Source organism: Nansenia antarctica (genome assembly GCF_963989245.1).
Source record: "Nansenia antarctica genome assembly, chromosome: 4".
Taxonomy (NCBI): Eukaryota; Metazoa; Chordata; class Actinopteri; order Argentiniformes; family Microstomatidae; genus Nansenia; species Nansenia antarctica.
In genome coordinates, this window is record NC_137689.1 from 61185290 (window position 1) to 61210902 (window position 25613).

Consider the following 25613-nt stretch of genomic DNA (forward strand, 5'->3'; position numbering starts at 1 on the left):
GCTGGTGGAATGAGCTCCCCACGGCTGTCAGAACGGCAGAGTCACTACCCATCTTCCGTCGTAGACTGAAGACCCATCTCTTCAGGTTACATCTTAACTGCTCCTCCTGAGACATCTTCTGACCCTCACCACTACGTCTCCTAAAGACACCCGCTTTCCCCTCTACTGTGTCCCTAAGAACTTCTATTGCCCCCCTTGTACTGTTTCTCAGTTTCTCCAGTAATAAAAAAATAAAAAAAAGTTTTAGTAGAAGGCGATAATAGGGAGAAGGTTTTTCCTTCTATCAGTGGCCCCGGGCCCGAGCTAGATTACTCTTCCTGCAACGAATGGTGGACTGCTGATTCACATGCTTAGTATTCAAATGTATTGATTGTAAGTCGCTTTGGAATAAGGCGTCTGCTAAATGCCAAAAATGTAAATGTAAATGTAAATGAGAGGTTCATACTGCCATCGCAACGGTGGGCTGTCTCAATTTAGTTGATGCGGCAGAGACGAGTTGTGAGCATGTGTGAAGTGCTGCTGAAAACCACTAAAAGGTGGTGACAGGAGCTGTGAAAGTATCATTCTTTAAACAAAATATCCATCCTTTCCTCCAAATAATAATTTAAATAAAAATGACAGAAAATGATTTGTGATTGCAGAGCCTTGCTCTTAAACAGCTTGCTAGATAGATGACCTCTTTCCATTTTTTCCGAATGACAGAATGTCGTCTTGGCAAAATCAATGACAGACATAGTTTGTTCTAAATTAAAGTTTATACAAAGGACATCATTTCCAAATTGAAACAACTCATAGGCTACTGCTCATATATTAATTAAACTATACAATTAATGTCAGCTCACAAATTGGACAAGTGAAGACAGAATGTAGTGTATTGAATAAAATATACAATGATAGATTGAGTATCCCTAGGTCCTATCCACCTGTTGACTGATGTCATGCCCATGCTTTTGTAAAAAAAAAAAAACTCTTCAGTGCTTTAGTAAACAAGCTAAATGTTAGTTCTGCGTCTACATCTTTATTGGGCCGTTAGGTTAGTAACAACAAACGTAACAAGCTACTGTTGGAAAACAAATCTATCTACTGTATTATAATTCCCCCTGGTTAGATTAGATTAGAGTAGATTAGATTAGATTATTCCCCCTGGTTAGATTAGATTAGATTAGACCCCCTGGTGGTGAAACACCTCAAATAAAATGTGTGGAGAAGGCCAGTTGAATGTTGTGGTACGTCAGCGATACTGTTGCTCAAGCATGAACCTTTTAACCTCTGGCCCTACTGTACCATCTACCCATAGAATATGTCTTCACTGTGCAAGTTTCTCCTGAGCCAACTGAAGCACTCTCGAAAGATAGATTTCAGAGAAAGTCCCAATGACTCAGGTAGTCTTCGTCTGTCTCTCCAATGTACGGTACCAGTATGCATAGTTTTTCTCTTTTGACTAGAAGTCCAAGTTGTTACCACAGTATCAATGGCGTCCTGTTAAATCCATGAGCCTTCTACTTTGGAATATCAAAGGACGGGTTCCTGATCAACCCACATGAAAAATGCTGTATGCTCAACTCTAGAAAGCAAGTTACTCTATCTGACTGAGCAAAGGAAAGCATCCATTCAACTGCTGTTATGCAGTAAAACAATGAAAAGCCAAAAACTGGCTAACTGTCCAAGACTAAGGTCCATTCCCAGTAGAAAATGTATGAGAAAGTCGGTGTTGTACATTCATTGAAAAATAATGAGCTAAATATAAAGTTAATTTGTTTCTATTCAATTCCGGACTTGAAGCTAAGTCGAAGAGAAATTGACCCCAACAATATAAGGGTGTGTTCTCACTAGAACATTTGCTTCACTTGGAATCGGAGTTTAGGATAAAATTCGCTTTGCTCTGCGTCGTTTGGAGCTGTGAGAACGCGCATTCGAAGTCACTCCCGGAGCAAACAACCGACGGATGCTCCACTTGAAAAGGGTGGTTTCGCTCCGGTTAGAAACGACGCATCCATCACTTTGCTTCGCTTCGCTTTTGGTGAGAACGCTGCTCGAAGCTGTCCATAGGAAAACAACAGCGCATGCGTGTTGATCTGGATAAGAGCAGGACGAACAGGCAATTTTCAATTTTTCTGAACAATCAACTACCACGTCTGTTGCTTTGATTGTGTATGTTACTTCGTTTACATAAAGGGCTGTGAGAACGCAAATCAGAGAAATAATTTATGCAACAATGTTGCAATCTCATCCACTTGCTCCGGCTCATGATTCGGATTTTCATGTGAGAACATGACCTAAGAGGTGACCCAGGTCTTGAAGTGAGACATACTCTTGTGGAGTATTATTCCTCATCCTGTTGAGTATTATTCCTTACCTATCGTAGATACATCTTAAAGATACATTAGTGCTGCCTATAAAATATGATTATGAGGTTGATAAAGGACTAGGTTTACTCCTGTATCCCTAACTGAGGAAATGTGATTACTTTTCAGGGACTGTTAATAACAGCTTCATACAGACTACTGATTTGAGCCCTCTAGAAATCCTTAAGCATCATTGTTGTTGTAGTGACTCTTGTTGCTGTGATCTCATATTTGGCCTTTTAGGATATCAATCTCTTGCTGAATTCCCAAAAATACAGAAGTGCTTAGGCACATCTGCTTAAGTGTAGGAGTACTTTCCGTCATGGCATCCATGATTGAAAATAGTTAATAAACATGTTTATCTATGAAGTAGGTAAGATAAGGAAACCCATACACATAAATTCAACATGAGTATGTGTGTGGGAGATTAAGCTAGTGCGTTGGTTTCAATCTAAGCACAGACAAACATTTGGCAGTGGGTTACTCACGTCTTGTGTGATTTAGCTGTCAAACATAAGTCTTGGCTATCTTATTCTGATTAAAGGGGATCTTCTCAAGGACGTGTGAGACAAGGCCTGACAGTAACTCTCCTTAGTAAGCATGCATCATATCGTGTTTTGGCACACTTTGCATTCCTTGGACCATGAAAGCATGAGACAGTTTTAGTAAAGGACGTCTCGTGAAATCTTGTGAAATAGAATCCAGCACAGAAGACATTGTAAACGTTGAGATAACAAGGATATGATTCAACACTGCGGTTGTTACCAGGGTTGGAGTCCATTAATATTGAGCTCCAGCTAATTCAGGGAATGAATTGAGTAAATCATTTCCAATTTCCATTATCCAATTATTGCTATATATTATACTTTGGAGCCAATGATGTATTTGAATCCATAGGTAACGCACACACACACACACACACACACACACACACACACACACACACACACACACACATACACACTAGCATCTGTCATGTCATTTTGAAGGGGCCCTTGTACAGAGATGGGGACTAATTATCCTCGGTTCAACCAATCGTTTGTCCGTCCTCTGTGAGGGGGCCAGATGGGGGTCAAGGCTTATCCCTACAGTCTGGCCACTATGTGCCGTGCCTCTAGACTATCTAATGACGATTGGCTGCTTTCTGTTTTTTGGTCTGTGGTGTCATGCACACATACATGCACACACAGACGCACACATTTATCAGTTGTAGACATTTCCAATACTCTCTCACAATCCCTCTCTGTGCAAACTATGTGGTTTGACTAAAGTCCGTTGGTACAATCCGCTCTGGTGGACTGTGGGGCATAGCTGTGTGGTGGTCCCACTAGTCTCCGCTTGGCAAGGTGTTGTACGCCTGAGCGATAAGCCCTATGTGCACAGTGGAGCCATCAAGCTTCTGAGGATGCTAAGGGCCTAGTGGCTAAAACCTGGACTGGAGTCCCTCCAGGGTTTATTACGTGTAATGTTTTTGAATGAGATAGTAGTGAGCATTAGTATTAAGGCATTCAGGCCATGTCATGGACACATTTTATACTGAAAACACAGGACATATTCCATTTAAATTCTAGTCAATATAGGTGTTCATATTGAATTCAAATGAAATGGTAAGATGTTAAACGTTTTTCATGATGACAGTGCCAACACAATACACACATTTAATGTAGGCTACATAAAATATACTATTCTAACCATAACCATCACACTCACCTAACACTTTATTAAGAACACATGTACACCTTCTCATTCATTCAGGTAGTGTAATCATGTAGGGAATTTTTTCTTGGCAAACTTTAATCATCAATTAATCATCGCTTGAATGCCACAGCCTATTTGGGTATTGTTGCTGACATGTGCATGTGCATCCCTTCATGGCCACAATGTACCCATCTTCTAATCTGCTAATCTTCTAATCTGCTACTTCCAGCAGGATAATGAACCATGTCACAAAGCCAAAGTCGTCTCAAACTGGTTTCATGAACATGACAACGATTTCAGTGTTCTTCCTTCCCAGTCATCGGATCTGAATAGAACACCTTTGGGATGTGGTAGAACTGGAGATTCACAGCTTGAATCAAGTGCACCTGTAAAATCAGCACCTGTAAAATCAGCAGGAATTGTGCGACGCAATCATGTCATCATGGACCAGAATCTTAAAGGACTGTTTCCAACATCTTGTGGAATCAATGCCATGAATAATTGAGGCTGGTTTGAGAGCAAAGGGAGGCTCTGTATACCCAGTATTAGTATAGTGTTCCTAATAAAGTTCTCGGTAAGTGTATATTCCCACACAAGAGTTTATGGCCAGTAAGCTGGCCAGTAGTTTATACCCAGTCCATGACCCACAGAGAGGGGATGGTCTCAGAAAGGGTAAATGGTTGAGAATCCACCCCATGTCACGTGATCCGTCCCTTGTTTTCCTGCCCTCCCTCTAGCCGGGTGATTACACCCTCTCACTCTGGGCCAGTCTGCCTGTCCAGGCTAATGTTGCTCTCATTAGTGACTAAGCATGGAGTGTCTGTAGCATGCCAGCTGCACAGCACAGGGGAGAAAACTGAGGGACTTGCTAACTCCATGATGCCAAGACGGGCCTTTTGAAGAGAAGATTTTTTTTGTATTCCTCTTGGACAAATAAGTCCTGGGTCACTTACTTCACCATGGAGTTTGGTAAAGTTCATTTAAATCTCAAAACGGTGTTGCTGACAATGATGATGTTCAAATGGGGTAAGTCAATTGCGACTGATAATCACTCCTTTTTTTTTTTATGCGTTGTAGTGCAAAGTGATATTTGGGTGTACGTTATTTCCATTGGACCAGATTTTGAATGTGATGGAAAAGTCTTAGAAATGACTGAGAGTAAGCTCCCAGAGAGGGACAAGTGCGGCCACTTGCAAGTTCTTTGTGGGAAGCTTGTTATACCTTTCCTGCGAAAGCAACACATTGAGTGGAAAGATTTATAGGAGTAAACACACACATACACTTCAGAAATAATTGTAAGATCAGAAAAAGGTGTGCAAATGTATGGTTCAATTGACAAATTTCCTTATGAAAATCACATTTGTAATTTGAACACATTTTTCCTGCAGGTTTTGGAATATTCTATCTTGAACTGTCCTTTGCCTGTTTGTCCTTTTTAGAGATAAGTCAGTGAACATGTCTTGAACACAAAACTTAATTTCCCGCACACTACCAACAATGTGTTCCTTAGTTATCTCAAATGTGTCTCAATGTTCTTGGCTCACTCTGGTATTCCGTTGCATGTAAACATAACTATAACTCTTTAAAATAATTGTTCCCAAGTATTCCATCTTTTGTTTGGTTCTCACTGATGCCAGTAGCTCTTTTAAAACAAGTGGTCTCAAGAATTCCCCCCCGCCTCTGTGTTTTCAGAGATGCTGCTTGGTGAGTGGTACAGGAGTGATTCACATGGAGGGGCTTGGCTTTTTGGGGGGCTATTTTCCCCCCTCCCTTCAATCCACTCCCATCTGAGAAAGTCTCAAACAAACAGAGTAGGGGGTGAGTGTCCATTGTTGCTCATAACCATGGCGACGGAGCCTGGACTAATTTCCAGGGCATTATCGGAGGGGCCTCCAAAGAATGATTAGCATTTGAGGCTTAATCACTTTAAACAACTTTTGGAGATGGTTGAATATCCTATGTAGTGCTCATTAAAATCAATGGAAACACTGGTATAATAAACACACAAAAAGGTTGAGAGGATTGGGATTATGGGCCAAAACCAAGAAATCTAGAATTATTTCAGATATCTTTTTCATTGAGGACAAATGCTGAAATTGTCTTTAAAAATCATTCTTTCACTGAAGGAAAACAGACTTCTAGCTCCTCCTCATCAATAACAACACAGCTCACCAGTCCACAGTTCAGAAGCGGAGGCAGAGGTCCAAATCAAATCATGCATGCATGCACAGACAGCGCAGCCAACAGTGAGATCACTGATAGGAAACTCCATTCAGACCATGTGAATTAATGGAGACAATATGAGGTGACATAATCTCAAGAAAAGTTAATTGCTGAGCACTGAGTTAGCGATCAGCACTTCGCAACATAGCTTGCTAGTAGCCGTAGGCCGCACTGCACCCACCACTCAGCGTGTGAGACCCCTGGAGGTTTTGTTTGCTGATTAGCCATGGCCACTTGCGCACAGACAGATGCCTATCTCTCCATTCCCCGGGGCTTCCCGCTCAGATGAGTTTGTTGGAAGGAAAGAGAGGCCAAGTGAAAACAAACAGGTTCCCAGCTTATATCTCTCCTTAAATTAACAATACCATTCAATCTTTGATACCCCCACCAGGAATCTGGGTTCAATTGGGATTGGGTGGCTGGTAATCTTGCATAGCAATATGTTATTCTCACGCCTCTTTTGGAGGTCTGGAGAAATTGTGATTAGCCGATGCGTTGGCTGTGAGAGGTCAAATTTGTATTGGCTTTCAGCAGAAGTGATGATTCGAGAACAACAACCTCCGCCCCTTTTTGTTACTCTTGAAAAAAGCTAATTAGTCAGTGTCAGCTAATCAAATTAGCTAACATTACTAGCAAGATAAAAATGGACATTGCTGAAGTGTTTTTATTTTTCCTAGATTTGCAATTAATTTGTTGGACCAGTGAAAAGTATTGGCTGTTTAGAACTGCCTATTGACTGGTTGGGAGTGTTACAGGTCTCCATCCCTCTTGAACCACTTTCTGCCTCGACCTTCGCCAGGCTTTCCGAACAAGCTGAGAAGAAAGATTGGGAGCCTAGGTGAGGTGGCTGGTGGAGTTGGACTTATAGTTCCAGACAAAAAGGAGAGTGGTCCGAAATCACCTCATGTGCTCTCCCTCGCGCCCTTTGACCCCCTTCCCCCACACTGACCTCTAGCTTGTGAAAACAAAGGGGTCCTATCAGATGTCAGTGGAAGCCTTTCCAGTTGCCTAGACAGGCCTTTAGATGTATGGCAGTCTTTTTTTAGAAGAGAGGAGGTGAGGTGAGATGATAGGATGGGAGAGTAAGAAGAAAGGACAGGGGAAACTAACTTCTGGAACTAGATGTGGCCCATCCAGTGCAACTGAGTGTGCTCCAACTCAGGCATCACTGAAAAGGAGCCCCATCTTTCTAACCCACAGACTCTACAGTGAGCTCAACACCCCAGAAAGAGAGACACTTCCATCATATAACAGTCCTTACCTCACATCCCATTATGATGCAATCTGGATTGTGAAAATAATGTAACTGTTTGCTGCTCCCAAATACATTAAGGGCTGATTTCACAGACAAGGCTTAAGTCTAGTCCTGGCCTAAATCACACTTTCAAAAATCTCCATCGATGATACTCTAGGATTAGTCTTAAGCCTTGTCTGTAAAACGGACCCATAATCTTTTGTTAAAGCTATGTTATACAACAAAAAAACGTTTTGATCAACAGTCTCCATCAAGTTACTTCACCACGGACCCTCCAAACATTTTACGACCACGCTGCAGTCACTTCTGAAGTTCATATAGTCTGGTCTAAACTGAAATGTAAAATAGGAGAGGAATGAAGACAAACTAGATTAAATTAAGACTACAATGAAAACTGAATGAAGACTACATCTAAAAAGTAAAAAATAAATATCCCTAAGTGAATGTATAACCCCTGAAGATAGGCCTGGTGTCTACACTTATTGACAGCCAAGCCTCTACATCACTACACACTCTGAGCCGGTAAAAGTTATCTTGGACCCCCAAACATTGGGTGCTATTCTGTCCCCCTGCCCACATGTTCAGAGTGACTGGCATTCCGCACACATGGCCAGGTCACAGCAGATAAAAGGCATAGCTTGGCAGATAGGGAGCAAAGAGGAGAAAAGGTGATGACATCACAAAGGGGCAATTTCTTAGTGATGATTGGTCCTCCTGGAATAGGGAGACTGAGTTAATAAGTGAGTGTGTATGGATGTATGGATGCATGCATGTGTGCTTGTGTGGTGAGGGGTTGTTGACCTAAGAAACTGAAATGGGGAGGGGATGCTGTGTGTGTGTGTGTGTGTGTGTGTGTGTGTGTGTGTGTGTGTGTGAGTGAGTGCACACACACACATGTGTATGGGAGAGAGAGAGATAGATGGAGAGGGGTGTTGAGCGGAGAGGTTGGGACCCCTGCAGTCCATCATAGCCACTGAGTGGAGATAAGACAGGTGTGGGAGATGGCCGTCGTGCCTAGCTGCCCCCAGAAGGGCTTGTGTGTGTGTGTCTGTGTGTGTGTGTGTGTGTGTGTGTGTGTGTGTGTGTGTGTGTGTGTGTGTGAAAGAGAGCTGCAACTGTAACTCAGGATCAGCTGTCTCAGTTGGTGCTCTGTATAGAGTAAACATGACCTCATGAGTCAGAGACGAGTCATTTATAATCTGTATGAGTCAGTGCACAGTATAAATTAGTTCATCCGAAACTGGACATTAACACATCCTAAAACGTCAGTGTTCACAAGCCATGTATCACTTACCCAGTAGCCTACGGCAGACGATACAGTGATTCCAATTAACAAATTACACCTTTTTAGTGATCCTAAAACTGTTGTTTGTTATATCGAGTGGGCTCTTCAACACTTTCGTACTATGCAAAAAAAGGAAAACATAAAGAAACACACATTTAAACACACATAAAAAAAAACTAATCTATACTTTAACCTCATAGTAATTGTTTGATTTTAGTTTTTTTGCTTAACTGAACCATTATTTACGCATGGCGCTGTACATTAATATATATATTTGTATGGCATGTGTACGTGTGAGTAGTGTGGATATTTGTGTATTTGCCTACCAATGAGTATATTTGTGTTTGTGCATACGTGTGTGTGTGCGTGTGTGTGTGTGTGTGAACATGTATGAGTGACAAACGACAGAATGTCTCCCTGTGATAATCTGGGCAGGTATCCTGCTATCAGGAGCTTAGAGAGGAGCAAGTGGATTGGTCCAAAGCAGCCCAGAGAGATTACAGAAGAATCTCTCTCAGGGTCAGAGACCTGCTTTACACAAGAGGAGGTAAAGGAAAAAGAGGATACCTCCATATGACTTTCAATTCTTTTCTCATTGCATTTTCCAGCTTGGCGTAGCTCTGTAAAAGGCTGATAAAATACCTGGTTCCTGTTGCGATAAACAATATGGCCACTTCGTATAAACTTTGCCCGGACACTGAGGAGGAAAATCTGTTTTATAGCGTGAGGTTGTGAGTTCGATCCCCACCCAGGTCATACCAAAGACTATAAAAATGGTACCCGATGCCTCCCTGCTTGGCACTCAGCATTAAGGGTTGGATTCGGGGTAAGACCCTGCGACATACCAGCGTCAATAGGCTCAAGAACCATCGGTTCTCAAGGCTACTTCTATAACACAGAGGAGGACAGGAATGGTTATCAATCAATTAATTCAAAAGAGAGAGCTGTGAATTTGTCTGCATTTTTGGACATAATGGAACATAAGCCTATGAACGTTTCTAAACCCATAAAGGTCCAGCATGTAGTTTTGCCTACTGGCCACACTGACATTTTTAAAATGTGCATATGTTACGTTTCCTAATCGTGCCAAACATTTGCATTAGGATCACTAAATACTTTGTGAATTGGATTCACTGTATCGTGATATGGTGTGTAAACAAACTTACGTTTTAGGATGTTTTCAAAAATAAATACTGGTAAATGGTAAATGGACTGACTTATATAGCGCCTTATTCCAAAGCGCTTTACAATGGCCTCTCATTCACCCATTCACACACCAATGGCACCAATGGCGGCAAGCTGCCATGCAAGACTGTGTGATCTATTTATGTGTGGTATTAGCTTCTGTGGTATTTATGTGTATTTATGTGTTTATGTGTTTATGTGTTTTTAGCATGTTGATGTTCTATCAGCATGTTGTAATATGCTAAACATGCAGTTAGATGTTTTTAAATGTTCATAGCGATGTTCTTTCTTAGCTGCTAGCTACAGTAGATACAAACACAAGCTAAGGAAGCAAAATATATGTAGCCAAAAACAGTTCAATCAACTACAACCAAGGTCAGGGCCAAACCAGGATTTTTTTTGAAAGATGGAACATCCCTGAATTGGTGACAATGTGCCTTCTGGAGATCCAACGGAGTATACCCCCATGACAGAGCCAAAGCAGGGCAGAATTGGGTGAAGCAGATTGATTATCATATAATTATCACAAAAAATTCAGCAAATGTGAGTGGTGCTCTGACTAAATGGGAGGCTATATGCCGTGGTCAGCAAATCGGCCAGTGATTGAATCCTACTGCCATGGAGTGTTGCCATGTGTACGTGGGTACGTACCATATTGATGACCAATTCAGTACAATTTGGCTTGACTAACTAGTTCGATTTTGCTTATCCTCTAGTGTCTAGCGTGCTCGGCTTTAGTTTTACTTAGCTAACCCTTACGCCCCAGCTCCACCTCAGCATTAATCCCAGCATCCTTCACTCAGGACAGGAGAGGTTGTGGAAAAGACGGGGGTCATGGAAGGTCACTGGCCCTTCCTAAGCCCCCTGCATAACTTTCTGGGTCACTATAGCAACGTCACTTTGCTCGACCCCCGTAGGCTTTGGAGGGCAGATGGCCAGGAGGGGGACAGGAGAGTTCAGTCATGTGTGTATCAGTCCCTTTCCTGGACTCAGGGGCAGGGTGAGAGAATAATTATTACTTCTGGCTACTTTCTGGTATCCAAGGGTTCCCGGTGGCAGGTGCGTGAGTGAGTCTGAGACAGCAGAGTGAATGAAAACACAATAGCACGTGGAGAGATCTCAGGAAGTACCCTGTGGCTTTTGGACTGTGTGTGCATTCACCACACTACCTAAGTAAGCGTGCTGAGCCATCTACTTTTGTAGAATCTCTGCTTCAGATCAAGGCGTAAGCTCCGGCTGTTGTGACGTTGAGCTAGCTGGCAAGCTGCTAAATGGATTTCTCTTTCCCTGAAAGTAATACTCTAACCTTGATTAAATGCCTTGCAATTCAGGAATATATTTACTCTCACAATAACATTAAACTTTTTATTTAAGGTTTGTATTTGATTAAACATGGATAATAAATTCCTGATGAGGGTAAAGAACCCTTGCAAGTTTTAACTATAACCTGCAGTACAGCCTTAAATCTCAGTCATATGAAACAACAGCATTTCAGATTAGCCTCCATTGTTTTGTCAAGCCAAGACAAACATACTTATCCCGCTTTTAGGTAACTAACTGAAGTTAATATCAACTGGTACAGTCCAGTAAAATTCCTTCTGCAATCACTAGGATAATTCATAGCTTCATTCATACCATAAGGGCAAGGACTATCCTCTATACCAGAAGACTGATTAGTACACATTTGGTGAAGCTGATGGTGGTTTGTTTTAAGAGTATGAGTCTGAAGCATGGTGGGCACATTCCATAATAACTTTGCCACTGCCACTTGTTCAGTGGCAAACCTGCTGTTCACCTGCTCCATATGGTTCTGAATGGCTGCACTTACCTTATTTTTTATACATCCAAAGTAATTAAATTGGAGTGGAACTGACTGGCACTAATGAACAGCTTTTAATTTACTTCTAAAAGACTGCAAATCCCCCTCCTCTCTTTTGTTTGCCTAATCACGAGTGTGTCCTTGCTCCGTGGGTGTTCTCTAAACACCTACGTTTCGTTCAGAAGGTCATGGATTGAGGTGGTGATTGTCCTTTGTCATGGTTGGCATCGTTAAGATCACACACGGTATGTGTAGTCAATGTCCACGCCACTGTGGCCTGTGGTCAAGAACAGCTATTCTTTGTGTGTCTATGGCGCTCGCTCTGTGATATCTTACTGTAGCTGCCCCCATCAGATGACAGCTCCAGGTCCAGGGGTGTTAAAAGCTTACATCTGAGGCAATCTGTCAGACAAAGCTATACAATGAATGACCAAAATCTTGTGCAATCAAGTCCAATGTATATGTCCCTGTCTCAAATAAAAACCTAGTCTTGACATTTTGCGAGGTGAAGAGTAAGGAAAATCTCTCTCTCTCTGCAGTGTCTCTCTCTCGCATTCCTTTCTCTCTGACCCAAACCCCCTCCCTCCCCTACTCCCTTCATCGTTAATATCTTCCGCTTGAACGAGAATTTGGTAACAGAACACTGATCAAAGTGCGGGGGGGGGGGGGGGGGGGGGGGGGGGGGGTGAGGCCGGGGAGGGGGTGGTGGTTTGGGGTTAGCCCAATCTGTGGAATGTGGACTGATTCTACACAGGGCTTATGCGATTGGCTAGTGTGGGCAGACATCTGATGGACAGAAAATCCCACCCCCCTCCCTGAAAGCATTCAGTTCTATTCAGTTTCATCTATACTGAGGGTCCCTAAAGCTTTCACCACAGGTTCTGGAGAGGGGTTGAACACAATACATTCAGTGTTGTTTCACCCCCCTCTATCTATGTGAAGTACTGACATTATTTGGAATTTTATAGTGATTAAATTAATAAAGGGCTCCTTATGAAATAATTTAATTATCAGTAAAAAAAAAGCCTTGTAACAATGACATGTACCTGATAACATACTGTACTTTGTAGTAATAAACATAAAGCAGAAATAGAATATATGTCAAAAATCCCTGACAAATCTCCTGAGAGGTAATGGATCAGGCTTAGCAAGGCCAAAAACCAGGAGTAGCAAGTGCAGCCTGTAGCTATTTGCACTATAAACCTCACCTGTCGAGTGGACACTTATACAGACCAAACATCTGTATCTTATCTGCCTTTCTATCAAGAGTTCATGACTGGAATCTCCCTGGAAGACACCTCTCACTGGAACCTCCTTCCGTGCCTTTTTGCCCAACGACAAGCACTGGCCTCACTGAAAAGTGTCTGGGGTGTTTGTTTCAGTTTTAACACAACAGTGACTAAACAAACGATATTCCACTAGCCAGTTGGCACTCTTGTCTCCTTGCTCAGTGAGAGTCCTGTCGCTGTGACTCGCTGTCTTTCTTACGTATTCTCTTTGTTTTAGCTTCTGTGGTATTTATGCACCCTGGGGGTGGTCCTTGTTTCTCTGGGGTGACAGGAAAGACTAGCGATGGAGTCACTGCAGACGGCCATTGTTAACTGTTTGTCAATGACCAGTAAAATAGACCATTACAACCATGCTAATGGGAAGGAGTTTTGTGAGTGTATGTGTAGGGAGGGTTTCTAGTTGGGGATTAAACACCAGGCTGTTGAATGCTGTGAAAAGAGTCTCTCCAGGACTCTCTCCAACACGATTTGTTCTTTCAAATTAAAAGAGGAAGATTTAGTGTCAGAGTGAATACACATACCAGGATTAACACGATGTGAACTTACTTTGGTAATGGTTCACAAGATGGCACATTTGAGGGTTGTTCATTTCATTGCCACTCAATGTTATTTAGTCCGAGACCAGGCATAATCTGTGATGGGAAACCCCAGCCCATTACATTTGTGTTAGAGGTCCTGGCAGAACTAGTATAAGTGAGGTTTCTTTCTTTTGTTGTTACACCAATGGCAACAACTTCTTGCAGAAATTACACAGAATATAGATTAGCACATAAATTCAAATTTTCACAATTTCTTAATTTCATTTGATGTCACATCCTTATACTGTAATGCTGTATTGATAGTGAAATGACACCCTTCATAGCACTCAGTCATGATTTAAGAGATAACCCACTTTTTACTTGACAATATCTTAATCTCTGTGTTCATGTTGTGTTGTGGAAATGTTATGTTACCCTAACCAAAGGAGGGTTGAAATTGGCACATCTTTTGACTGTGTTATGAAGGTGTAATACAGTAACAGATGAAGGGTCTTCGCACAAACACGGTCGAGGAGTGCTGGCAGTGTTGCAATGGGCAGTGTCTGAAATATTAGTGCTATTTTCAAGGCCAGAACTTTGCATCTGATAGCACTTCACTTTCTCATGAACACGCCTCTATTACCGATACTCTAGGCAAGATAGCTCTTTAACACTGTAGTATTTTCACCAGTTACTGCTGATACAAATTGCCAATAAGGCTGTGTTTCGACTTGCGTCCTTTTTGTGCCCAAAATCAGCCAAACCTTGATCTCCAATGCATTACTGGACATCCCCTTGAACCAACATTCTAATAAGATTTTCTTTCCTATTTTCCCTAGGGATATTCTGCTCAGCCACCTCTGACAAGTGCTTGTCTGGGCCTTGCCACAATGGCGCCACCTGTGTGGACACCATGGATGACTATGCCTGCCTCTGCTCCCGGGAAGAGATCCGCTACATGGGCAAAGACTGTGATGAGCTGTATGATGCCTGCTCCTTTGCTCCCTGTGATGAATGCACTAGCACTCTGGGCAGAACAATATACAACTGTGTCTGCCCAGACGGTTTCACCGGCGATAACTGCACTGAGGAATTGAATGAGTGCCACAGCAACCCGTGCTCTGAACCCCAGACTGAGTGCATTGACCAGCTCAATGGTTACTTCTGCCGGTGTCCAGCAGGTTTCGGAGGAGAGGACTGCCAGACTGAAGTGACCGACTGTATTGACGACCCGTGCCTGAATAATGGGACATGTAAACTGTTACCGGAGGGCTTCGAGTGCCTGTGCATTCCAGGTTATGAAGGCGAGCACTGCGAAGAGGATGTGGACGAGTGTTCGTCTCACCCCTGTCAGAACGGAGCCATCTGTTTGGATGCATTGGCCGCGTACCACTGCTTCTGCGTGCCAGGTTTCCAGGGTTACAACTGCGAGATTGACATCAACGAGTGTGCCTCACGCCCCTGCGAGAATAACGCCACCTGCATCAATGAGAAGGACCGGTATGAGTGTGAGTGCCTCGTAGGATTCACAGGTAATGTATCCTGTCCAATCCTCGCTCATTCCCAATTCATAACATGAATTTTATGAATTGCAGTGTTGGAATTCACAATTTCAATCATAATGAATATGAATATGTGTTATTACCAATACAGAACCCTAACTTAGACACCTCAGAGCTATTTATTATTGGATATTGATGCAAATCCACATCCATCCTTAAAACAATTGTTTGAATACCAACTGTGTTAGACAGATTATTTGGTGCCCTTGAAAGTGATACATTTGCATTTAGTTGGCAAAAAACAGTTTTCTCACTGTGAAACTTAACATGCCAGAATTTCTTCATTCTTAAGTGTTTGTTTGTTCCTGATTAATAGAGCATGATGAGTATGTTAAGTGCAGAGTATGATGTTTGATAAAAGCGGCCTTATCATCAACTCAACCCCTGCTGGATAAGTCTCCTGTGGTGTGAGAAAAAACACTACTCCAGTTGTACTCTCCCCCTTTTCTTCCACTCCCTTTTTGTGTCAGCAGGTCTGCTTTGTGTCAAGGAGGCTTCATGTTATCTCCAATGGGGGACGGGGGGACGGGGGGGTTTGGGGTCAGCAGTAATGCATTCCTTTGTCAGTATATCAGTGCTAGTGGAGATTCTCAAGTAAATACTGGGTAGTTGGGACTGTCTGAGGCATCTACTGGGGTTATCTTGACTACTCTACAATCACATTTAACATTAAAACAACATTAATAATTATACAGTATTGAAGTTGGAAGTTTACATACAAAAAATTAGCCACTCCACAGATCTCATCACAAACTAGTTACACGTTTTGGCAAGTCGGTTAGGACATCTACTTAAAAATAATAATAATAATACAATTGTGAGTTTAATGTATTTGGCTACGGTGTATGTAAACGGTATAGTTGACTTCAACTGTATAGTGCCCTGTGTAAGTAATGGGACAGTTAAGCATTTCTTATTCATTTGGTTCTATACTCCAAAGGTTTGGATTTTAAATCAAACAATTACTATGAGGTTTTATTAGGCTTAATAATTAGAAAAAAGAAACCAGACCAAGAAAGAAATCAGAAACATAGCTAAACCATCCTGACCAACCTTTTTGAGGATAAAAGCTGATGATATATCCTGCAGATGGTAGTCTCTGACACCACATTACATTACCTCCCAGAGAGTGTTCCTGATCAGTGGGACAGTTGTTTGGGGTTTTCTTAGTGAGCACTCTTCGGCCATTCACTGCAGAAGTCTCCCTTGGCCTACCAGCCCGTTTGAGATGGCTGAAGTCACCAATGCTATTTTTTCTTTTTCATAACGTTGTTCCATGTTGTGGCCTGATTATGGCAAGTCTACGTTTGGCTGTTTCAATTGTTTTTTGGGGGGATTTTACAACCTAATAAAGGCTTCCTTAACTTTCATTGACACCGCTTTGTCTTCATGTTGGCAGACACAAATAGCACTCCAAAGGCAAACGCAAAGCCTAGAATAAATACTAGACATTCATAGGTCCCTTATGCCTGCACACAAATGATGTGATGGAACACACCTGACTTCCAAGCCAATTATCCCATTACTTTTCAGTACCCTGATATAGGGGGAATATTCATAAAAGCATTTTCTGAAACCAATTATGTACACAAATACCATAACATAAAAGCTGAGAATCTCTACTTTAACCTCACAGTAATTGTTAGCAACCTTTGGAGTGTAGAGAGAGACAAAATGCTTCACTGTCCCATTACTTATGCAGGGCACTGTATGTATGTTTATAACAGCTTAACATCTTACCACCAATTTAAGAGAGGCATACAACTCAAAATTAAGTGAAGAAGAGCTGGGTTTTAAATATTTTTGAGTCTGTAGCAGATAATACACCCCCTCTCAAATCTACGGAACTCTCCTACTCTGAGGTACTATGTCTCTCCTCACTCTATCCCTAATCCTCACTCTCTCAATCCCTAATTTTCTCACTTTGTCTCCTTCATTCTCTCCCTCTTTCTCACCTATCCTCCCCCTCTTTCTCTTACAAACCCTCCCACTCATCCTCTCTGTCTTTCATTAACGGGCGTCAGGAGTGAACTGTGAAGTGGAAATAGATGAGTGTGAGTCCAACCCCTGCCACAACGGAGCCACCTGCCTTGATCTTGTGGGTATGTACACCTGTGAATGTCCACCAGGGTTCGAGGGCTCAGACTGCGAGGTCGACATTGACGAGTGTGTCAGCGAGCCCTGCCAGAACGGAGCCACATGCCATGACTTGGTAGACAGGTAGGGCAGCACATGGATTTTATTTATCGTCTTACATTACCAGAGACAGTTCTTGTCCTTAAATTACTTGTCTACTCTGACTGCTCTCCTCACAGGCATTGATTGTTATTTATATCAAGCATCCATTAACCCGTAAGAATGTTGTAAATCCTTGGTTTTGCATTGGTAAACTTCTTTACGCCAAATACCACTTGTTTATTTCCTGCAGCTATGAGTGTGACTGCAGTGACACTGGGTTCCTGGGGGACCACTGCGAGGAGGACATCCCTGAATGTGCGTCTGATCCGTGTCAACATGGCGCCACCTGTCTGGAGGGGGTCAAAGTGTACACCTGCCTCTGCTCGCCTGGTAAATGCAAAAGATGTACAAAGTATTGGTAACAGGAGGGTCAACTAATATATGATTACTAGCATATAACATATTTCTGTAGGTTAATAATATGTAACAGGGTCTGGCGAAAAAGTCCCCATGTAGGGCAAGGTCGATTATGAAAGTGCTGATTGTAAGCTTTCAAATGATGTGTCATACATCTGAAAATAGTTGAAGAATATACGCTTATTTGAATCTTGGTACACCTCAAAGCAAATACTGGAGAAAATCACTCAGAATCCAAACCGACAAGTTTGCTACCATCTCTTAGCTAGCAGCTAAGAATAACATCGATATGAACATCTAACTGCATGTTTAGCACATCATAACATGCTGATAGAACATTCACATGCTAGAAACACATAACTACACATAATTAGATGATCACACAGTCCTTGCTTTTGAACACGTCCTAAAACGTAGGTTTGTTTACAACCCATGTATCACTAACCCAGTAGCCACAAAGCAGGATGGCAGACAATACAGTGAATCCAATTCACAAAGTATTTAGTGATACTAAAACTGTTGTTTGTTATATTAAGTGGGCTCTTGAACACTTAAACTTTCGTAATATGAAAAAAAAGAAAGAAAACACATAAAAAAAAGAAAGAAGCTTTTTGGTCATTTGCACGACTTGAGAATTGCCCACATGCGGACATTCTCACCAGACCGTGTCACATATTGTATCATTTACAAGCAACATGTACAATACAAAGTATCACACAGGGCTGGTTAACTATTCTTTGGTCCTTTAGGTTACGAGGGGGAAAACTGCGAGGTTGATATTGATGAGTGTGCTGAGGAGCCTTGTGAGAATGAGGGAGAGTGTTTTGAGCGCTCAGACACGACCCACTGGGAGATGGACTGGGAGTTCAGCTTCGCGGATGCTGCTGGATATCTGTGCCAATGTCAGTCTGGCTTTGCAGGTGAGCCCAAATAAGACCCACAATCCCTATATTACTTCATGGTCAATCTACACACTATAATCTTTGACATTGTTGTGTAATTGTAGAGGACTAATTATGTTGTTTGTGCTGTTTCTATCTTCCACATCAGGAGAGAACTGTTCCGTAAACATTGACGAGTGTGAGTCCGAGCCATGTCAGAATGGGGGAACCTGTGAGGACCAGGTCAATGGATACTCCTGTATCTGCCCAGATGGATTTACAGGTGAGGCCATCAAAGATTCTCTGTGTTTTTTTGCAGCAAAGCAATACTGCATTACAATACAGCATAATATATATGTTAAGTTTAACATTAAGCTTGATCTTATCATACCCAACACCAACCACACCATTTCCAGGTGATATTTGTGAAGTGAACATCGATGAATGTGAGAGCCAGCCTTGTCAGAATGGAGCTTGGTGCGAGGATGGCGTGGCCGACTACATCTGCCATTGCCCTGATGCCGAGCTTGACCAACTGCCCTGGGGCGGCCCCCTCTGTGACATCCAGCTCCTGGGCTGTGTGGGCCACGAGTGCCAAAATGGTGCCACCTGCCTGCCTTGGCTGGAAGTGGACGAGCATGTCCACACCTGTGTCTGCCCTCATGGCTTCTATGATGAACTCTGCTCTACTCCCACCACTTTCTCGTTCTCAAGCCCCGGGTTTGTCCTCATCGAGGTTACTTTGGAAGAGCGGAGGCGCAGGGAGGCTGACAACCACCACCACCACCACCAGAGGCCTGGAGTCCGGCTGCGCTTCCGGACCACCCTGCAGGACATGGTGCTCTTCTACAGGGGGGATGCGGACTGCCACCTCCTGCTGGAGATAGTCGCAGGTGGTCTTCGTGTCAAGGCCACCTCGGAGGACGCAGAGCTGGAGGTAGCGTTCTCCGGGCTGGTCAGCGATGGAGATTGGCGAGATGCTGATGTGTCAGTGGGCGAGGAGTCTCTGGTTTTAATTCTGAAAGGGCCTGGTTGTGACAGAGAGGGGTGCAAGGTGGAGGATGGCGGTCCTGATGGTCCACATTTCCATCCCTCCGAAGCGTTTACTCATGTCTACGTGGGTGGTGTCCCCGAGGAGTTCCTGGAGCACACAGTGAGCGGTACTGGGTTCGTTGGGTGTATGGAAGACCTGCTGATCGACTTCAAGCCCGTCCTGCCTCAGAACCTCCTGGGGGACCAGGCTCATGACATGGAGCTGGGATGTAGCAAGACGGAGTGGTGTGAGCCCGACCCCTGCTCCAACCACGGCCACTGTGTGGACCTGTGGACCAGCTTCCGCTGCGACTGCGACCGCCCATATCACGGCCACAGCTGCTTTGAAGGTAAGCATGGTGTGCTGTGCTGCTGTTTATTCTTCTTCAAGTCCCTCCCATTGTGTTTGTCTGTGATAACAACCCTACCCTCTGCTCTGACAGAATTCTCTTCGTGGATGTACAGCCACGAGGATACGGTGAGCTACAGCGCCTACGACATTGGCGAAAGCCACGGCACCGACTTCAGCGTCTCCTTCTTCCTGCGCTCTGTGAAACCTGACGGCCTGCTCTTCCAGCTGAGGCGACCAGAGGAGACCTCCCCGGCTTATTTCAGCGTGTACCTGAGAATGGGGAGGGTGCTAGTCAGCTCTCTCTCCGAAAGTGCCCCCCTGACGGCACCCATATTTGTGACAACGGGAGAGAAACAACTGCTGGTGGTGGAGGTCCAGCATGGGCGTGTGTTCTTTGAGCATTCAGGTCTGCGCTATGGTATAGGAGAGATCCCTGAGGTGGAGGTACACAGTGGGAACTTGGCCTATGTAGGAGGTCTCCCAGGGGAAGGAGACGCAGAGGCCTGGGGAGGACACTTCAAGGGCTGCCTGCAGGACCTGCGCCTGGACAGGGTGCATCTGGATGTGGACGCATGGAACAGTACGCTCAACAGCTCAGAGGCAGAAGTGTACTTCCCCAGTGATGCGGAGAATGTAGAGCCTGGATGTATCAGTGATGACACCTGCAAGGTATGACAAGTATGTGTAGCTGTCATAGATAGTTTATTCATCATATACACAGGATACAGTAGTGTGTAAACAGTGCAATGAAATGTTCACTTGCAAGCTACCTCTCAACAGTGCAATATTAAAGAAGCAAAAGTTTAAAAAAGAAATACAATAACACAATAAAGCAATACGATCTAAATAAATGTAAGAATAAAAAGTGTGAGGCAGCAATATCAATATAGTATAATATTAATATATATATATAAATATATATATTAATATAAGTATAATATTGACACAGTATCCATGTTTATGGCTTATACACAACAAAGGGAAATGTGTGAGTTACATGGAAAGGGTAAGGATGTAAGCATGTTAACTACATTAATATTCAGGTTCAAAATAAATAGTGGACAATAGTGACATTTTCCACCCACACTCACTGGTGATCTGACTGGATCTAACTGATTAAATGTTGTCCGGGTCCTAAGGTGGAGCCATGTCAGAATGGAGGGGAGTGCACCATTACGTGGAACGACTTTGTGTGTTTGTGTCCTGAGAGTTTCACTGGGAAGACATGTGACACACGCGTGTGGTGTGTCAGTGACCCGTGTGTCATGGGGGGCCGCTGTGTGGACCTATCTGATGGATATGAATGTGAGTAGTTGAAGTAAAATAAAATAAAAAGTAAAGGAAGTCACACAAGTCTGATGTAGGATGTGCATTTGCAGTCTTCTTCAAAATTAATAGTGCAGTCAAGAATAGAAACAATACAAGGTTATTGTGTTTATTTTGGGTCTGAAATCTAACTCTATCCCTCAGGTGTAGTCAATGCAACCTTCGAGAACAACCCAGTGCAGTACAGCACCGAGGGTTCCCTGGCCTACCCAATCACCAGTCTGTACATGGAGCTGCGTACCCGCTCAGAGAACGCTGTGCTGCTGCGCGCCTCCCATGGGGCTGAGCTGCTGCTAGTAGGGCTGCTGGACTCATCTGTCCGTGTGGAGATTCACGGTGGCAACAGTGTCGAGGTGCTGACCTTCTCTGGGGTGCGCCGGGTTGCTGACGGTGGCTGGCACCGTGTAAGAATCTCCATGGCCGAGCCGGAGAGTGGGGCATCCCACTGGGTCATCACTGTGGACGGGATCATGGATGCCAGCAGCAACCCGGAGCTGGCGGGCAGCATTCACTTCCTCAATGAGAAGGGGGCCGTGGTGGCTCTGGCCGAGAGCTTCACAGGCTGCCTGGGCGCGGTGAGGGTAGGGGGCGTCTATCTCCCCTTTGTGGACGATCATGACCCGCCGCAGCCCGCCCGCTTCCATAGGTTGGGGGACGAGGAGATTCATACGGGGTGCACAAGTTACCCTGTGTGCCATTTGGATCCCTGCCAGAACGGTGCGACATGCAAGGACATCTTTAATCTGTTTGCTTGCCTCTGCACCCCGGGCTGGGAGGGAGAGCACTGTGAGGTGGATACAGATGACTGCGTGTCCGGGCCGTGTGTACATGGCACCTGTAGGGATGCATTGGCAGGATTTGATTGTGAGTGCCAGTCAGGGTACACGGGTCTTCTCTGTGATCAGGACCTGGATGAGTGTGAGATGCACAGCTGTGACAATGGGGGCACCTGCATAGATGGGGTCAACCACTTCACCTGTGTGTGCTCCCATGACTTCAGTGGCCCACTCTGCCAGTAAGTACTCTCCTCCCCTACTAATCAACCAACCAATCATTGTGATCACTGTCATATTGAATATCCAATTCTCTTATCAAACAAATACATACAAGTTGGCCTACAGTATCATTGTATTTGTTGTATTTCTAAAAGAATCATTTGAAGATAGTCAACACAACACTCAAACACTTATTACACAATCAAATGGATACGAAATTAAAACGATTTTAGGTCAGTATCATGGTGGGGATGTAATTCTGTACCTTGCCCATAGGTGGGACTTTCCCCCACTGCAGTGCATTGAGGATGTTCAGTGTGCCAACGAGGGCTTCTGCCAGGATGGGTTGTGGGGGGCCAACTGCACCTGTCTGCCAGGTTTCTCAGGGGACAGGTAAGCATACTCAGAAGATATCAACTTACATCCCTGTCTTATAGGCTCCATGCGACTCACTTCACTGACATTCACTCTTCTCTGGGTTTGGTAAATCTGTCATTTATCATTATCTGTTGAATTACTTCAGTAGTATGTTCGTCTGTGTTCTAGTCTAGTACATGAAGTGATGGCTTCTAGAGAGCCCATATACAGTGTAAACGGTATTTCACATTCCTGTACTGTAATGTGCCTTATTGTGCATCATGTGTTATAACCCCCCCAGGTGTGAGGTGGAGGTGGATGAGTGCGGGTCCAACCCTTGCCGGAACGGTGGCTCCTGTTTTGATCGCCTCAACAGCTTCCTGTGTGTGTGCCCTCCTGGCTACAGTGGTGCAGCCTGTGACACAAGTGTACGTTCTCTAGCGTTCTCCATTCTTCACCTTCACCTGCTTGTTCCTTGTAACCTACAATGAAAGGGAGGGCAGTCATGGTGTCAGTAGCCATTGTGGTTTCATCAAGAAGCCACTATCAGTCATATACACAAAGAAAGAAGAACACACAATGGACCCTATCCCATTACACCCACCTCCCTAGTGGCTACCATCCACTCCCCTCCACCCCACTTGTGCTAATGTTGTCCCTCCTGCTCTTTGTTGTTCACCCCATGCAGAAGCAGGCCCAGAAAGAGAGGGTGCCCTGGTTGGTGGTGGCCATTCCCCTGGCCTGCTGCTGCGTGCTGCTAGTCGTCATCGGCCTGACTTTCATGGTAATGACTGCCAGGAAGAAGCGTCAGTCAGAGGGCGCCTACAGCCCGAGCTCCCAGGAGGTGGCCGGGGCACGCCTGGAGATGGACAGCATGCTCAAGGTCCCACCCGAGGAGCGTCTCATCTGATCTGATCTGAGCTGAGCTGAGATTCTGAGAACTTGTGCCGGAAAATTGTGGGTTGTTTGGTTGTTTACTGCCAACGGACATATAAGCTGATCTGAAAGCACCGCGGGCAGGTGCACAAGAAATGGCAGAGACAACCATAGTGTGGTCTAGCAGTGAGAGTGGACATGAGCTAACAACCCCTGCTGATGGGAACATTTTACTGGCCCAGTGGTGCCATTCATTTTGTTATTTGTTGGCCTGAGTTATTGTTCAAGAGCTTGTGTGCTTGTGTGTGTGTGTGTGTGTGTGTGTGTGTGTGTGTGTGTGTGTGTGTGTGTGTGTGTGTGTTTTGATGTAGCAGGCGGTGGGGTGATGGAGGAGTGATAATTCGATGTTTGAGGGAGCCCACAGATCATGGTCAGACGGTGGAGCTCCAGTGTAACACTGGCCCTCATAATACAATCAACTGGGGTAGAAAAGCAAGGCGTTTATGTACATCTTCACATTGTGGCATTAGTGGACAGCTTTTGTTACCCAGTTGTGTTGTGCCCACTTCCTCCACCCCTTTTGCACCAGTACAATATATTGTAACCGTGGTCATGTTTGGTTTTACTTTGGGCGTTTTTAATCACCTGTTAGGACACCAGCAGCCACACTCACTTATTTGACTCTAAATACCTACAGCGACATTCTAATCCATGATGCACTACCTGATATGGGAGTACTGTATGGCTGCATACTACCATACACTGGTACAAAAACTGCTGAGTACTTGGCACTTTGGCTGCGGTGAGCAGCCAAAACTAATTTGGTGCAAGTTCTGTGCCAAAATCAGGTGTTTAAAGGTTTTTAATTGACCAGTCACCCACTAAACGTCTCCAGTTGGCCGGATAAGGCTTGAAGTGGTCTGGACTATAGCTGTGGTGTTACAGCATCAATCAAGGCACTGAAGAAACAATTAAAAAACTCAAGGCAAGAGCCCACACTGGTACGCTCTTAGATTTAAAAAAAGGTCTAATGTGGAGATGGAGAATATATTAAGTAATACATAAATAAGAATTATGAGGATGTTCACACCATGTCCACATGAGTTACTTAACAACTCCCCAAACCCTCCCAAGTTTGTATAGCTACTTTATTTCTAATATGTGTATATTTTTGTTAATTAAAATGTATTTTATTTTGTGTTTTAGTACAATGTTGAATTACAGTATTTAGGACACACACAAAGGGAGTTTCCACCCACTTTCGGTTTACAAACTAAGAATAAGACAATCTTGTATTTCAACAGGAAAAAAAGGGGCTACCAACTTTTTTACGAGGCTAAAACAAACTGGTGCTGTACTTATCTGCGCTTAAGCCGAAGAGACTGTATGTTTATCTAATGTTTGGCTAATGAATCCCTTATCAGTGGAAAACTCTTGTTTGTACCCATTTACAGGCACTGGTTGTAAGGGGCTAGAAAAAGAATTGGATAATACATTCCATCAAATCTCGCAACAGAAATGAAATATTAAGCAATATATATGTACCATAACATAAGAAAATACTGCTGTGTTTTTATTTTACGTCTTTTAACTGCAGAGGAAAATCTGAACTTATTTTAGGTATTTCTTTGTTCACACAGGAATGTTGTAAATAATTGTACTGTAGTTAAACTGTTATACCCTCAGTCGCGCTGGACGTTTCAGACATCTTGACTGTCCCTCCTAAAGACCTCTTCATCCCCACTACCCCCATGTACAGTTTCTCTACTGTAAATAAATTCTAATAATTCTTCCTTCTTCTAGCATTGTGACTGCCAATGACCCCTGGTCCTAGCATAGATTAGTTTTTTTATGATGACTGATGTATAGATGATTCACTTATTTAGACAAATGCACTTGTTGTCGCTTTGGATGAGGGCTTCTGCTAAATGTCTAAAATGTAAAACGTAAGACATATTCATTCAAATTCTCGCCACACATCTCACTTCAGAAGCAATGGAATTTAAAATATGCAATAAAG

General features: G+C 43.7%; 1 protein-coding gene across 1 annotated transcript; it reads left to right on the forward strand.

Annotated features, from left to right (window-relative positions):
- Positions 1-5002: 5002 nt before the first annotated feature.
- crb2a (crumbs cell polarity complex component 2a) lies at positions 5003-23627 on the forward strand (the record flags this gene model as incomplete). Its single annotated transcript, XM_080528457.1, has 13 exons — positions 5003-5069; positions 14457-15149; positions 17204-17399; positions 17608-17747; positions 18524-18694; positions 18825-18938; positions 19072-20037; positions 20131-20708; positions 21179-21344; positions 21510-22380; positions 22637-22753; positions 23019-23145; positions 23406-23627. 13 exons carry the CDS (start codon positions 5003-5005, stop codon positions 23625-23627), a joined length of 4428 nt encoding a protein of 1475 aa, XP_080384583.1.
- Between the last annotated feature and the right edge of the window lie 1986 nt (positions 23628-25613).